Genomic DNA, 13,361 nt, shown 5'->3' with positions numbered 1-13,361 from the left:
TTACAGCATATTCTTTCCATTTAATTTTCCTCCTATTCATTCATTGTTGCACATTTTCCTCCCTGCCTACCCCTCCCCCTGCAAAGTTTAAAAGAATTAAAAAAAAAAACCCCAAACAAAAGGTATGAGTTGTCACAAAATAGAACGTGTGTGAAATAGTAAAAGGAAAACCAATTTTGCACTCCAATCACATTTAAAATTTGCTGAGTTTTTTTGTTTGTTTGCTTTGGGTTTTTTTTAAAGCTAGCAAACAGACAGAAAAACCCTGACCACACTTTTCAAGGTCTCGTTGGAAAGTGGAACTTGAATTGTCCACAAAAACAAAGAAATCCATATTCTCCATAAGATTTAAACAAGATCCAGAGTCTTACATATTAATATTCAAAATTTTCAGGATATGGTAAGTATTTACTTAGCATGCAAAGAAAGATTTTCAAGATTCGTTTGCATGGAAAAATGGCGATCAACCAATACCAATGAAAAGACAGCATGGACTACTGAGACTAGCTACGTTAATTCTTTGTCAGATGTTTTAAAATGATTTGTATGGACATCCTTGAGAGGAATGAAAACCAGAAAGTCTTAACAAGGAACAGAAGATATGAAGAAGAACCAATTAAACATTTCAAATTCAAGAATATAATTAATAAAACCACCACCCTCACACCACTGGGTAGGCTCAAAGCTAGAATGAAAAGGACGGATAAAGGAATAAAAAATATGGGGGAGGAGGTGTGGGCAGGGAGAAAAATGCAACAATGAATGAATGGAAATCCAAATTATCTATAAACATTCATCAAAATGCATAATAATAAAAATATTTTAAGATAAACTATGTACTATATTATAATTTTCTTAAGATAAAAACATATTTCCTTATTTTAACTAGATAATATAATTGAATAGAAAACATTCAATTAATAAAAATTTTAAAAAAGAATAAGAAACAATATGTATATATATGGTCTATAAAAAGAAATAATATATACTGAAGATAAAGAAATAGATGCAATCTAATCTGAACAACAGAAAAAAATTTGAAGTATAAATAAAAATAATCTAATATGAACAACAGAGGGGGAAATTGAAATAAGTATAAATAGTCATAATCTGACCTGAACAGCTGAGAAAAATTACTGAAATAAGTAAACAGAGCTCAGAGCCTGGGAGAAAATACAAAGAGATCTGCTATTTGTGTCCTCAGAGAGAACAGGAAAGTATACAAAATGCTGGAAAACAATGTCTGAAAATGCATCAAACTTGATGAAAGGATACATCTACAGATTTTAGAAACTCAGAAAACGTTTACCTTGAAAAACAGTTTATTACTATAATAAACTCCTGAAAACTATTCCAAGGGAAACAAAGCACAATGAAGGCACTCAGAAGACTAAGAACCCATGTCTAGAGGAAAGCAGTGATTCGAATGATTCCTCACCAACTATGCAGAACAGAACAAAGTGGAACAACTTATAATTAGAGCGTACAAAGATCTCTAATTACTTAGTAACAAGCCAAGTCAATAAGAAAACAAAAGAGGTAAGACATTTGCACGTTTCTAAAAAAACTTAATTGTCCAGAAGCCACATGAAAAATATGCCCTACATGAAAAAAGGAAGAGTGTGCATCAAGTGTGCATCCTATCTCCCTATCTTTTCAATCTATATGCAGAACAGAATATCCAGGAGGGAAGGAGAGAGTTGGCATCAGCGTTGAAGGAAGACTCATCAACAATCTGCATTACGCAGATGACACAACCCTGCTTGCTGAAACTGAGGAGGACCTGAAGCGCTTGCTGCAGTAGGTCAAGGACTGCAGCCTTCAATATGGATTGAGACTCAACATCAAGAAAACAAAGATTCTCACCACTGGGCCAATTGGCAGCATCATGATAGATGGTGAAGAGATTGAGATTGTTGACAGTTTCAGTTTGCTCGGCTCTACATCCAACACTCTTGGTATCAGCAACCAGAAAATTAAAAGACGAATTGCACTGGGAAAGTCTGCTGTCAGAGACCTCTCCAAAGTACTGAAGAGCAATGATGTTAGTCTGGAGACTAAGGTGCACCTGATTCAGGACACAGTCTTTGCAATTACTTGCTATGGATTGGAGAACTGGACAATGAGTAGGGCTGATAGAAGGAGACTTGAGCTGTGGTGATGGAGAAGACTATTAAATATACTAAGGACTGCTAAGAGAACAAACATATTTGTCCTAGAGGAGGGGAAACAGGCTGCTCCTTGGAGGCAAGGATTCTGAAGCTTCATGTGACATATCTTGAATACGTTGAAAGGAGTGACCTTGGAGAGGGACGTCACGCTTGGGAGAGTGGAGTGACAGCGCAAGAGAGAAAGACTCTCGATGAGATGGATTGATTCAGTCACTGGGGTAATAGGGGTAGGTGTGTCAGAGACAGTGCAATTGGCACAGGACAGAGCAGGGTTTAAGGCCGTTGAACATGGGTTGCTATGAGTCACAGGTGACTCGACGGCACATAACAACAACAACATCAACAACAACCCCATTCTTTTAAGAAACGCTGCAGAGATCAACTAAATAATTATTACACAGCTACTACTCATAGTCTAAAAGACTAATAGTATGAAAACTAACTAAAAGAAAAATTTTCTCTCTATATATTCTCTTACCTAGAATAGGCTTCATTTACGACACTGTCAAAAACATGCTGATTTTTTTCCTCCAGTCCATTTTCTGTCCTCTCTTCAGTTTCTCATTTCTCCTATAAACTTTATCTTTTAAAATCCTGTTTCAGCTCAATGGACACAACATATTTCACAAAGAAAATGTTCTCCATTCTACTATCGTGTATAGTGAGTGGGTGAAGTGCTTGTCAGTGTCTGTCTGAAGTGTAATTGTTGGTCTCTCCTTATTCCAAGGAAAGAAAAATGAAGAAAAGCCAAAACCCAGAGAAATGACTAACCAAAAATCTACCAGATCACATAAACTTCAAACATAAGCTTCTTTCAAACGTTGAGCGTGAGCATGAGACCAGAAGGACTCGGGGGTATGGGACCTGACTACCACTGCCGTTTGCTCTGAAAGCGATTACATTCGGAAGCTCTCAAGAGAACTTACTGCTCTTGATACACAACCAACTCCTAGCTGATCACCCAGCAGGTGTTTAGAGGTTATAAACTGCACATGAAGAGATTTCCTATCTTTATCCCTTGGGGTCACTGATGGACTTGAACTTCCTGAGGGTCAAATAAACAATCTCTTTAATAAATGGTGCTAGAAAAGCCAGATATTCACCTGAGTAGTGAAGAATCCCAGAGCTGAACAGGACTTCAGACATCATCCAGGGCACCTGATTCTTGGCAGCCCCGAGTTATGTGGGCTCCAAAGCAGACACACCTGGATCCAGCCAATTCCTAACCAGATTTCAGTTATCTTATCTGTAACACAGTCCCAGGCACTGGCTAAAAGGTTCAGTAAATGCTAGCTATTACTATTAATTTTAGAAAGTTCTGGTGGCGTAGTCCGTAGGCAGCTGCGTTGCTAAGTCAAAGGCCAGTGTCTCTGGGAGTTTGTGTTCACCAACATCTCCACGGGAGAAATACAGTAAGTCTCCTGTTCAAGTGATGGGCTCAGAAACCAATATTGTTAGCTATGGGTTTATCCTCCCTTGGTAATAATGACTTAGAGAATTTTTAATATTACTTCTACTATGCTTCAGAAATGAACCCTTACCTTTGTATCTTAGCTAAGTTAGAAGTAGTTGGGCAAAGGCTCTTCATAGAGGCTGAGCTGAGATCTTTATCAAGTTTCTCCTGGACCCCTATGTAGCGCACTGTTGTTGTTGTTGTTGATTGCCTTTGAGTGGAGCATGAGTCATAGCGACTCTAGGAACAAAACGCTTGAAGTCTTTCTATAACTATCGGCATTTATCAAAGTTCACAGGGTTTCCGGAGGTGTTTTGTTTAGGAAGTGGACGCCCCCTACCAGAGGTCTCCATAACCTCTTTTCAATTCTTCTACATTGTTACCTGGAAAGTACCTTTGCATGTTCCAAAATCATCTTCAGTGGTTCCCATTGCTAATGAAATTAGGTCCAAACTCCTTTGCGGTTGTGGTTTACCCCATGTCCTTCATAACTTGTTCAAATCCATTTTCTGAGTGTCACCTCCAGACACAATCCTAACAGGCTCAATGCTCAAGCCACAGGCAACCTCCACTCCTTTTGGGAACTGCTGTGCTCTTTCACCCTCAGTGCCTTGGGACTGGCTAGTCCTCCATTCAGAACACTCCTCCCCCTTCTCTCTGGGCCCACTCCATCACCAGGACCCACCCAGCACCCTCTCCAGTCGGCCCCCGTCACTATCTCCCCTGCGGTCAGCACTGCCCTTTCTCTGTGCTCCCTCTGTGCTTTCGATCTTGATCTCACCACCAAGTTTCCCCCAAATCTCAGTTTACATCTGAGCTCCTAAAGTAGACTGAGAATATGACCTCTTCTGTTCATTGCTTTCTAATATTTGTACAGTCTCACTCACCACCTTCTCAATGTTCTCATTAACTAGCTCTTAGATGAAAAAGCAAAAAAGTTAACAAATTAATGAAAAGTTTGCTAGGTAAAGGAATGAATAAAAAAACAGACCTCACTTCCACACTCTGAGGACACACTCTCATTCCTCACTGCACTATATTCACCCTTGCTCGTGTGCTAACTGTTTTAGCAAATTATCCCTATAGGTCCCTCTCTGGAAGTTCAAATCCACCCACAGCAACCCCTGGACGGAGGAGGGGTGACCTCCTCTCCCATGATTTCCAGCCCTGGGAACTCCCTGGGCGGTCAGTCATGACTAAGATCTCTATGCTTCAATGGCAATGAGCTGAGTTTCCCTCAAGCAGGAAGCCTTGGAGGCATCTCTGCACAGTCACATAACCTCAACTCCACATCTCTGGGAGTTCGAACCTCTCAGTGGTGCCAAGGAAAAAAGGATAGGCGCTTCCCTTCTGTACAGTTCACTGCCTCTGAAACCCAGTGGAGGGTCATCTACGAGTCGGTTCCAACTTGATGACAAGGAGAGGGTAAGAGAGAGTTCACCAAAGCATATTCTGTCTTTAGAATTAGATTAGAGACTTCCTAAGGACCGTGCACTCCAAGCCTGCTTTTAACGGTCTCGAATCATAAGATATTTGGGTTTTATTAAGCTTCTGAATGTTTCCTTTCGTCAAATACTGGGCGTGACATGAATGTCTTCCATCTTTTTTCCCCAAGAAAAAAAGCGATGGGGGCAGGGGGTGCAGGGAGGAAAATGTACAACAATGAACGATGGGAAATCCAAGTTCTTTATAAACTTTAATTAAAATATCAATTAAAAAGTAAAAAAAGAAATTAGGGGAGCTCTGGTGGCCTAGTGGCAAGGAGCTGCAACTAGAATCCCAGAGGCGCACGGTTCGAATCCACCAGATGCTCTGCTGGGGAAGGAGGGACAATCTCCTCCTATACCAGTCAGATCTGATTTGACGGTACACTCACACACACACACACACACACACACACACAAAAATAATAAAAAAAGAAATTAGAAAAAAGTATGTCCATCTTTTCTAAGGACAGTAACTTGCATGCAAGGTCTCATTTCCAAAGAGTGCATTGTGATAAGACGTTACCCAGTGACATTACATGAAAGAAATAACCCTTCCCTGATTCATTCTCTTGTTTACAGTGGAAGAGAAACCATCCACGTTTCCATCTCTAGACTCTGAAATGAAAATCTCTGTTTTAGTATTCAGAGCCTTCAAAAGAGATGTTATTTTCTTGCAGAAAGCATAAAAATAAGCACTCAGAGGAAAAAGGATTTTCAGTCCCTTTCCTATTTCAGTCAGAAGTATTTTTAAAGAGAACATAGTACTATACTGATCATGCATTTACTGACAAAGTGTGTACAACATCATCAACAGAGGAAAAAGCTCCGAAGAAGGAATCAGAGAGAAAAGGCAAATTTGGCAGAATTACAAAGGGGAGACCTAATGTCCACAGACACGGGCCTGGGCGGGTTCACAGACACGCCAGTCACGAGCCTCGGCGACAGGCTCAGTGCTTCTCCACCCAGGGAGATCTCGCCTCCAAAGGACATTTTACAATGTCTGCTCTGGTGGCCCAGTGAGTAGGGAGTCATGCTACCAAGTCAAAGGTGAGAAGTGTGAGTCCACCAGCTGCTCTGAGGAAGAATGATGGCCAGTCGCCTCCTGGGTGATTTATACCCTATGAAAACCCAGTGGATGAGTCAGAGACATTTTAGGTTGTCACAGCAAGGAGGAAACAATTGGCACCTAATGGGCAGAGGTCAGGGAGTAGGTAACTTTATACCAGGGAAGGGTAGGCCCTCTCAACAACAAAAAACAACCATCCACTCCAAACAGCAATCCTGCCAGAGCTGAGAACTACTGAGTTGCACTAGATAGAATTGGACATTCCCTATCACGAAAGCAAAGCATTAGAAGAAAATGAGTTTACATTCTTATAGTTCTTCTCTCCCTTGAAAACCTAGAAGTAGAAGAAAATACATTCTGATTCTCTTTTCACAGTGCTAAGGAAAGATATTATTTAGAAAACAAATGGGAAGAAAAATAAGAACCATTTTAGACATCTGGATTCTGACAAGGGAACACATTTCAGACCTTTCCATGGGAGCCAATTCTGGCATCTGTGATGGGTTTTAAGTGGTCAGGTAGACGGGCAATCGAATGGAAGGTAGATTACAAAGCCTACATCAGCTGCAGGAGTAAAACATCCCGAGAGTAAACACCTTTTAGATGTGAGACTTGTGGTGACCTTAATAAGCCTCATAACGCCCACCAACTTTCAAAGGAGCAGAAAATGAAACCTGGTATCTTGCCGGAGAAACTGACCAGACCTGGTCATGACAGAGGACATTTCTACCAATAATGGGCAAATGGAACAATTTTACCATCAAAAGAAACCAGTTCAAATGAGATATGCTCACTGGACCTGATCAGACCCGCTGAAATGAGGAAAAGTACTCAGCAAAGATGATTTCCTCTAACTTTCTACAACTGCATTTCCCTTAGAGAATAATCTTCACTAACGTGAATAGTTAGAGTTCTCTTTCTAAATGGAAAGACGACAACAAAACTGTTCAAGGTAAATATTTTAAGAACATATTTGGACACTTAGATTCTTGGAAAGGCCTCTAACTGGAGACAATTATGGTTAATTGGTTGAGACGTGGGCCAAACCATCTGTGGGCACGGCTAGTTTCCATAATGCATAGTCTTTAAGCAGCACCACACTGCTGGACACACGCCCAGGCAAAGTCCCCACGGGCTAATACTAACCACCAATCTGTGATAAAAATCTCCTCTTGAGCCTCCTCTATCGCATTGGCCACGTCTTCAAAATAGCCTTTGGCGTTAACATACCTGAAAGACAAGGGAGTTTTGATGTGTTTCATGTTGTGGATGTTTGGAGTTGACTTTTTTTTTTCCCCATAAAAGAAAAATGGAATAAAGAAAACATATCCTATGACAAAATAAAATGCAGAAGTCACAGCTTAGAATCTAAAACTACTTCTTTTGTGTGACCGGGAAACAAAGATGGGAAATATTACCTTTCCTCTGTTACCTAGGACAGTAGGTCAAAAGCAGTGGGTAGGACACCTGATGTTTATTTTCTGAAAAGAAACAAAAATGGTTCGAATCCACCAGATGCTCTTCTGGAGAAGGAGGGGCAATCTCCTTCTGTACCAGTCAGAGCTGATTTGACTGTTCACACACAAAAATAATAATTTTAAAAAATTAAAAAAGGGGGGGGGAAAGTGTAACTATCAATGTATGGAAATTCAACATCTCTGTAAACTTTCATTAAAATTAACAAAAAAAAAAAAAAAAAGAAAAGAAACCAAAAAAGACATTTCAGCTCAACACTATATGCTGGAATATTTTTGTTAATTTTTATTGTTTTGTGTGTGTGTGTGTGTGTGTGTGTGTACTGTCAAATCAGACCTGACTGGTAGATGAGAAGACTGTCCCTCCTTCTCCAGAAGAGTATCTGGTGGATTTGAATTGCTCACCTCTGGGATTGCAGTGCAGCTTCTTGCCACTAGGCTACCAGAGCCCACCTTCATCTTATCACTCTAGAGTTGAGTTTAACTCATAGTGAGTTTCCAATGTTGTAAATCTTCACAGGAGGGGATTGCCTGTCTTTCTATAGACCAGGCCACCAGAGCTCCTTCTCTGCTTAGATCACCCCAAATTGCACCTCCTCTAAATGAAAAGGGCACTCTGGTGGCCCAGTGGTTAGGAACTGTGCTGGGATCCCAAAGGCCCATAGTTCAAATCCAACAGCTGCTCCGCAGAAGGATGGGCAGCGTCATCCTGTGCACTTAACTGCCTCTGAAAACTTGCTAGAGGGGTCAGCTGTGTGTCAGCTCCAACTCGAGGGTACACAACAACCACAATAACATTACATTATCGAGAGACCAGATGAACTCCCAGATTCTGTTGAACTCACACGGGACTCTGGTAGAGCAGTGAGAGCAGCAGTGAATGACCAAGTCAGTGGTTTGAATCCAGCAGCTGAGCTGCTCTGCAGGAAGACGTGGCAGTTGGCTTCTATGAAGTTCAGTGGGCTTTTTAAAAAATTAATTTTAATGAAAGTTTACAGAGACTTTGGGTTTTCATTCATTCATTGTTACACTTTTCTCCCTGCACACCTGCCCATGCCCCCTCCAGTTCACTCTTCTTTTTGAAAAGTAAAAGAATAAAATCTTTCATTGTTATACAATCCTTGCCCCCAAGTCCACTTCACTGTGCAGTCTTCATTCTGGACTCCTATCATGACAATAATACCCAATCATTTATCCCTTTTAAACAGTTCTCTCCCTCATTTGTTTCAATGCAGTATAGATCATTCTCCCCTCCTTCTCTGCCTTCCCTCAATCCTGATGTCAGTAAAGCTATGGACTTAGAAACTCTATGGGGTAATTCAACTTATTTATAGGGCCACCAAGTGTCAGAATCAGCTTGATGGCAGAAAGGCTGGAGTTCTTCTTGTCTGAATGCATACACACAGTTGTTTTCCTGACCCTTAAAGCAGTCTCTATTCCCCAATCTCTCGGTAGGGAAACATGCTAGAGCTAATTTCATTGAACAGAAACATCTAACAATTAAATTCACGATAGAAAAGAATTTGTATCATTAAGAAAACGTATGAGGCCAGAGAGTTACCAGCATTTGTAAGCTATTTTAAAAATCAGATTTCAAGATCTAAAGCTAGCTATCTAAAGCTCACAGGAATACTCATAAAAACAAAAATTCGATAAGCATGTCATTCTCAGATAGTCCTACGATGTTGTTATGAGTACCTCAAAAAGAAAGGGGCTTACAGAATACACTTTCACAATTTAGAAAATTGAGTTCTGGTGAACTGAGTCTATTACTATGTTAGAGGTTATAGCAACCTTGACCATCTTAGAGAAAATGTTCTTACCATTTAGCTAAAATGTTCTCGTGGATAGCAGCATACGACCCAAACCGATGATCTTTGAGAAAATCAGCACCATGCTTCTGGACAAATTCGTCTATTGCTCCCCCCCACCACCGGGCATGTCTATAGCTGTTGCATTTTAAAATAAGGGTCCTTCAAAGAGAAGCAAAGCACAAAAAAGTATAGTTACATGGTGTTCTATTTCTTAAAGTAAGGTTTTTTTGTTTGTTTGGTATTTTATTTTATTTATTATTTTATTTTATTTGTGTCTGTGTGTACCATCAAATCGGATCTGACTGGTACAGGAGGAGATGGCCCCTCCTTCTCCGGCAGAGCATCTGGTGGATTCGAACCACATATCTATGGGATTGCAGTGCAGTTTCTTGCCACTAGGACACCAGAGCTCCCCCTTAAAGTAAGTTTTAAAAATTAAACACAAGATTTTGTTTTGTTCCTGAAGTTAAAAAAAAAAAAGAGAACAATTTTAAATAGTTAAAAAAAAACCCTATTTTAGGAAAATAGCCTCTATCTATCTACACGCATGTATATATGCAGGTGTCTTAATAATTTTTGGTAGCATTTGCAAATATATAAAAATTAAACACATATTGTTATTCATTCATCCATTTGTTCACACATGTAAAACATACATTATGTTCTCGGTGTACATAAATGAGCTTGGCTGTAAGGAGGGTAACAAAAAACGATACAAGCAACGACCTACTTCTAAGCGGTGGGGAGAGAGGTGGCAGAAAGAATAATGTCCTCATTCCTGTTTTTCTCTGGAAAACAGAAATGCAGCAGCAAGAAGGAAGTTCTGGGGAGATGGGGCTCATTCAGGGCGGTGTGGTGGGGGGAAGCGGGGAGGAGGGGGGAAGCAAGTGGCAGGATCCAGGCGAAAAGACAGGGACATGACAGGCAAGGTCCAAGGGTGATTAATGTCTACAACATAATGTATGAGGATGATTGTATGAAACACAACGTGAATGAAGAATAATGGGAAACACAATGTACGTAAACTTTATAAGCAAATCAATTTAAAAAATATAAAAAGGAGGGGCGGGAAGAAGCAAGTTGAATGGCAGAGTCATCGCTTCCAATCCTGAATCTTCTGTCAGAGAGCATGGCATCTTTTCACATTCGCTCACGCATCACACACACGTGCTTGCAAACATGCACCAGACCTCCTATTACTGTGCTTGGTGTTATTGTCCTTTGCAGAGAATGCATTTCTTCACAAACTGAAGGCTGGTGGTAATGCTAGCTCAGTCTATTGTTACAATTTGTCTAACATTATGTACTTAGTTCATCATTCTGGGCTATATTATTGCAATATTTCAAATATTTTCATAATGCTATTGCTGCATATTTAATGGCCTTTACTATAGTGTACACACAACTTTTATACACTCTTTTCTTCTACTTTTTATTTCCCCCTTTTTAATTTTTTTGCTCAAATATCTTTTTATTTTATTTTTCTACTGTTTTATTTACAAAATTCAAATACAAATTTGAACATATTCCATTCAATTTCCCTCAAACCCCACCCATCAAAACCCCTCTACACTTTTTCTTGTTGAGAAACCAGAAAAATCATACAGCTCAATTTATTGTGACACTTGCTTTATAGAAATAGTGTTGAACCGAGCCTGCCAAATCTCTGAGGATGCCAGTGCATGTCCATCCATATGCAGGGAGCTTGGGTGGTCTTGTGCTAAGAGTTTCCCCATCCTCAAAGCAAGTGGGTTGAATCGACTAAGCTGCTTTGAGAGAGCAAGATGGGAACTCTTCTCCCGTGCAAGTTACAGGCTCTGAGAGCTCACTGATGGGTCCAGCTATGAGTCAGTTCCAGCTCCACAACATAAAACAACAACAACACATGTATATTTGGATGAGTGTGTGTGTGTGTGTGTGTGTGTGTGTGTGTGTGTGTGTGTGTGTACTGGCTCTGACAGCCTCGTTGAGTAAGGAATTGTGTTGCTAGCCCAAAGGTTTGAGCTACTCCAAGGGACTAAGATGCGCAATCTCCTCCCATCCAATTTACAGCATCTGAACCACCCCCTCCGAGGGTTAGCTATGAAAAACATACATGGATTGGTGAGTATGAGTATGTATGGAGTATGAGTAAGTATGTGTACACATATGTTGTTATTGTTGTTATGTGCCTTCGAGTCGCTTACAACTCATAGCGACCCTACGTACAACAGCCCTAAACCCTGCTCTATCCTGTGCCAATCGCACTGCCTCTGACACACCCACCCTGATTACCCCAGTCACTGAATCAATCCATCTCATAGAGGGCCTTCCTCTCCTGCGCTGTCCCTCCACCCTCCCAAGCATGATGTCCCTCTCCAAGGACGGTCCCTCCTTACAGCATGACCAAAGTATGTCAGACAAAGCCCCAGAATCCTTGCCTACAAGGAGCAGCCTGGTTTAACCCTCTCCAGGTTGAATCTGTTTTTGTACATAGGGTTTTCAGAGGCCTGCTATTTTGTTAGTGGATGGCCAGTCCTTACATATATTTATTTCCATGTGTGTGTAAATAAATAAATAAATATACATATGCTTTCATGCACATTAGATTGAACTATATCTAATTGTATAGATGAAGAAAAAGACATACACACACACAGGGTTAAACTACAATTTTGAGTAAATAAACAATGCTATTAATATATACGCAAATACTAATAAAATCTATAGTAAATGTACATTTGAATAGCCTTTCAAAATATCTTTTTTAAAATTTATGTATAAGCAGAATTTCTAGAGATAAAATGACTTGTTACAGGATATTAATTTCTAAAGTTTTAATAAATTAATTCATTACATTAAGAAATTTTAAAAATTAAGAAAGAAATTTTATAAAACAAGTGAGAGTCACCATTCCTTAATTTATGTTTAGTCCACTTGTATCGGTGAGTAGTTAATTTTATTTAAAAAGGCATATATCAACACAGGAAAGAATTTCTGCTTGTTTCTGTTTCACACAGAATATTCTATTCTTAAATAATGTACACAAGGAAACATTAGTTCATTACTTTTAATGGAGGGTTAGTTCTAAATAACAATTTTTGACAACTGCATTATTTTACCTACATCACTTAAAGTTGAGAGAAGAAAATAATGCCTTCAAGAAATTGTAGTATAAGAAATTAACAATATATTTAAAGCTTTTACCTTGAGAGGTTATCAATTCGGAGTCCATATTTCGTCTCTGTCTCCTTCTTCCCCACCTTAATTTTAAATTCTTTATCCACCAGCAAGACGAAGGCAATGGCACCATTATCTGGTTTCATGTACATTAAGAAGGAATCCTTCACTATTAACCACCTGTAAGAGGGTAGGAAGGGTTTTGTCTCGAGTTGCTGAAACCAGAGTAATTATGACATCAGGTTTTAAATAAGCATCTAGAAGACTAGAGACAGAGTTTCCATTTTTAATATGGAAGATTTAGTTGCTTAAAAATTACCATGCAAAAGAAGTGAGAAATTTTTCTGTTTTGTTTTTCTAAGAAGTGCTACCAACAAGGACTTCAAAATAATTCCTTAGCTCTTTAATTAAACACTAACAATGAACCCTGGAAGAAAGCCCCTGGTACGACCAGGTAGGCAGGTCATGCCCAAGGGAGGTAGCACTGGGAGGGGGGGCTGGAGAGGAGAGATGGAAGTTGTTGAATGAGAGGGGTTGGTGTTTGCTAACAAAAACTCAATGAAAAAGGCTAATAAAGATATTGTTGTTAAGTGCCATTGAGTGGTAGGTGACTCATAGCGACCCTATGAATGAGATACGGATACTTGTATAACTTTCATTATTTCTCCACATTCATAGGGTTTCCAGAGGCAAGCTATTTCTAATAAAGATATCAGTAATAAAATAATAAAAAATA

The 13,361-nt window shown here is 39.7% G+C and overlaps 1 protein-coding gene across 3 annotated transcripts in view; it reads right to left on the bottom strand.

Annotated features, from left to right (window-relative positions):
* PLD1 (phospholipase D1, phosphatidylcholine-specific) overlaps nt 1–13,361 on the bottom strand; it is a 158,193-nt gene that overhangs the window by 104,604 nt on the left and 40,228 nt on the right. For all 3 annotated transcript variants that reach the window (XM_006890352.1, XM_006890354.1, XM_006890353.1), the window contains exons 8-10: nt 12,653–12,805; nt 9,476–9,625; nt 7,324–7,407 (exon numbers count right to left, since the gene is read on the bottom strand). In XM_006890352.1, coding sequence (XP_006890414.1) covers nt 7,324–7,407; nt 9,476–9,625; nt 12,653–12,805 — 387 coding nt within the window. The remainder of the gene's footprint in view (nt 1–7,323; nt 7,408–9,475; nt 9,626–12,652; nt 12,806–13,361) is intronic.

This window comes from Elephantulus edwardii, unplaced genomic scaffold (assembly GCF_000299155.1).
Source record: "Elephantulus edwardii isolate Elephantulus edwardi_28Jun2011 unplaced genomic scaffold, EleEdw1.0 scaffold00088, whole genome shotgun sequence".
In the NCBI taxonomy this organism is placed as follows: domain Eukaryota; kingdom Metazoa; phylum Chordata; class Mammalia; order Macroscelidea; family Macroscelididae; genus Elephantulus; species Elephantulus edwardii.
Note: the sequence above shows the minus strand (reverse complement) of the source record. Positions and strands in the feature narration are given on the sequence as shown.